This window comes from Phascolarctos cinereus, unplaced genomic scaffold (assembly GCF_003287225.1).
Source record: "Phascolarctos cinereus isolate Bilbo 61053 unplaced genomic scaffold, phaCin_HiC Scaffold_432;HRSCAF=1047, whole genome shotgun sequence".
NCBI lineage: Eukaryota > Metazoa > Chordata > Mammalia > Diprotodontia > Phascolarctidae > Phascolarctos > Phascolarctos cinereus.
In genome coordinates, this window is record NW_027555772.1 from 1,050 (window position 1) to 4,554 (window position 3,505).

Here is a 3,505-nt window from a genome sequence, read left to right on the forward strand (position 1 = left end):
GATCTGCCTCATCACCATGAAAACATGGCGGCTAAAACCTATGATCTGATGGAGGAGAAGAGGATGGCAAGGGGTCATTGAGGCATTTTTTAAATGCATAAAACAGAACAAAATGAAACCCAGAAAGCAAGAGGGGAATAAGCAGAAACAGATAAGCAGGATGTCTTTGAAAGCTACAGGTTATATTTATTATATACTTAAAAAGAAAAGCAAGCTGCCTATAATAGAGAGCTCTAGTTTCACATGTAATCTTTTTTTCTGTCTATTATGTATATGAAAATAGTAATTTTAATTGGTATTCATTAAGTACCAAAAACCAAACATTAAAAAATAAAGGCTAGACCCTGCCTAGGAAAGCTGGATCCTGGGTTTTGGACTACTTTTTCTATGTTTATTCTTCCTTGATCTTGAGTGAACAAGGTATTTATCTGAAGATGGTCATGTCTAGATTTGGAGTCCACCTTGTGAGATCAAGAGATTTGAAGATCCTTGCTTCTCAGTTACTGTTTGATGTACTTCAGAAGTAATCTGTAGCACTACAATCTATTTGGAGGAAAGGACCAGCCTTAGAATGAGCCCAGTTCATAGTCTAGCTTACCAGAAGAATGGACTTTGAGAAAAAAGGTTAAGGATCCAGGCAAATTTGAAAAATTCTTAATCAAGAATCATGGAAGCTTCTTCACAATCTGAATGGAGTATCTTACTCAGAATTTCAGAATTCTTAATAGATAGAGGGTGTCAGTTGGTTGAAAGTTTCAATCTGAGGTTTCTTTTCCCTGTTTCTATAGGGTCACTGAAGCAAGAGAGGAAATCACAAAACTGATGAATCTTTTCTTCCTTTTTCTTCCACTCTTCAGTGAGGTTCTATGGACCACGGAAACAGCAGCACCATAGTGACTGGATTTATCTTCCAGGGACTAGTGCAGTCTCTGGAACTACAGGCCCTACTGTTTGCTGCTTTCATTGTTGTATACATCACTGCCATTTTGGGAAACTTCTTTGTAGTTCTGACTATATGGACTAGCCCTCGTCTCCATACACCCATGTACTCCCTCCTAGGCCACTTGTCTTTTGTTGACATTTGCTATTCCCTAATAGCCACCCCAAGAATGCTGAGGGACCTGCTGGCAGAGAGCAAGCAAATCTCATTTTCAGGTTGCTTTACCCAGCTCTTCTTCATCCATTTCCTGGGTGGCACTGAGATCCTTCATCTGGTAGTTATGGCATTTGACCGTTATGTTGCCATCTGTAGACCACTACATTATGCTGCTCTCATGAATCCACTTACCAGGAGACGTTTCTTATTGGCCTCTTGGCTAGGTGGATTGGTGCATTCATCCCTCCAACTTGCCCTCTTGCTTCCACTTCCCTTCTGTGGTCCCAACCAGTTGGACAACTTCTATTGTGACATCATGCAGGTTCTGGAACTGGCCTGCACAGATACATATGCTGTGGAACTCCTGCTGGTTAGCAACAGTGGGCTGGTCACCTTGATAGTCTTTCTGGCCTTGCTCACCTCCTACTCTGTTATCCTTGTTACCCTAAGGGCCCACTCAGCCCATGCCCAGGCAAAGGCATTATCCACTTGTTGTGCCCACATAACAGTGGTGGTAATGACTTTCATTCCTGCACTCTGTGTCTATGCGTGGCCTTTTCGGGATCAATCCAAAGACAAGGCTATCTCAGTGTTACACATTGTGCTATTGCCTATGCTCAACCCCTTAGTCTATACTCTGAGGAACAAGGAGATGCATGAGGCTATGAAGGGTGGCTGCATCAGGGCTGTCCTCTGGTTGAGAAGGTAATAGGGCTTATTGAAGTCAATAACAGTTGACTCTTCCTAAGATCATAGATTAAGAACTGAAGTAGATATTATACTTCATGTTATTCAAAACCATCATTTGAAAATGAGGAAATTGAGCTTAAGGGACTTGCTCAAGATCACAAAGGTAGAAGAGCTGGCATTTGAACTTAGGTCCTTTGACTCCCAATTTAGTTCCTTGTTCTCCTCCATCTTGCTGCCTTTTCAAATTATAAAGCACTACAGAAACTTGAGCTATTATCATCACTATCATAATAGATTCACAGAAGATTAGATCTAGAAGTTATGTCATAAGCCGTATACCAAAACAATCACTGTTATTACATTCTCAACAAATTACTATCATGACTCTTTTTTTTGTGAGGTGATTGAGGTTAAGTGACTTGCCCAGGGTCACACGGCTACTAAGTGTCAAGTGTCTGAGACTGGATTTAAACTCAGGTCCTCCTGACTCCAGGGCAGATGCTCTATCAACTGCACCACCAAGCTGCCCTTATCCTGACTCTTCTTGAAGACCTTTTTGGATGTTTCAGGGAGGACTGACCATCTGTCAGGGTATCATATTACATTTTTTGACTGCTTTAATTTAAAAAAAAAAACAACTCCTAACATGAAGCCTAAAGTTTGCTTCTTTGTAACCAGTTCTCTAATTCTTGAATTCCCTGTTCAAAATCCCTAACACCTTAGAATAGTACTAAAGATCTTCCATGATCTGACCCTATACTACATAGTATAGGAAGATAACTGAAAAGGTTGCTGAATAGATGTGAAGACCTTTCCACTTTTAGATGAACAGAGCCCATTATTGTTGAAAGGGACAGAAAAAAAAAACCTTTCAAATGTAAAAAGGAAAAGTTACAGTAACTGCTAAAGTACATCATATATTGTCACGGTAAAAGTAAAAATTTTGATGCTTAAAAATGCAGAAATAACTATTTTAATTTAAAAAATAATGCATTATATTATGTGTATATGTGTATATTAACAGTTTTCAGATAGATTTTGAGCAAGTTGGAATGTATAATGAACTGTGACATAAATACAATAACAAATCATCTTGTGGATGATGTAGAATAAGTCCTTGTTTATGTGTAAATAATTTGTAGGTTTAAAGAAGCAGATAAAGAACTTTGATGTACTGAAAACCAGTGAAATGTTATTGTAAAAATGTTATTTGAAGGACACCAAAGAAGATGTTGAACTTTGTTAAAAATTTTAGAGCTGCATATGATTACAGTGTCTTAGCTCATTTGTAAATACAGTGTTAAGAGACAAAAAAAAGTGCAAAAAGACACAACAGAAGACTGAAAAGCTGTTCTGTCATAGCTGTTGCATTTAAGAACAATAAGCTGGTAGAATTCTCCTTCTACATAGTTCTTGACTTGTGGAAGAGAGACTTTATTTCATTGACCAAGAACCTTAGTTATACTTGTTGCTTCTCAGTGACACCTAGAGTTTGGTGAAGCTGAAACTTAAGTTTGGAAGAAGGTGAAATTTCTCATAAATACCTGTTTATTTGTTTGTTTGTTTTTTTGTTTTCTGCAGCTCCTTCTGATTTGAGAAATAAAAGTAGAGAGGTTTTTGCAGTACTTTGTGTTCTAGTATGCTGGCTAGGTTTGTTAGCCTTGGAAGCTAAACTGGTTATAACCCATCGGGGTCAAGGAACAGGGTGAAGGTTTTTCT

The 3,505-nt window shown here is 38.4% G+C and overlaps 1 protein-coding gene across 1 annotated transcript; it reads left to right on the forward strand.

Annotated features, from left to right (window-relative positions):
* The first annotated feature begins 866 nt into the window (after window positions 1–866).
* Window positions 867–1,805, forward strand: LOC110204457 (olfactory receptor 4N2-like). Its single transcript, XM_020980682.1, has one exon. It carries the CDS (start codon window positions 867–869, stop codon window positions 1,803–1,805), a length of 939 nt encoding a protein of 312 aa, XP_020836341.1.
* Window positions 1,806–3,505: the final 1,700 nt, after the last annotated feature.

Excerpts from the sequence above, each read along its gene's own strand:
- LOC110204457 (XM_020980682.1), top strand. The coding sequence starts at position 867 with ATGGACCACGGAAACAGCAGCACCATAGTGACTGGATTTATCTTCCAG.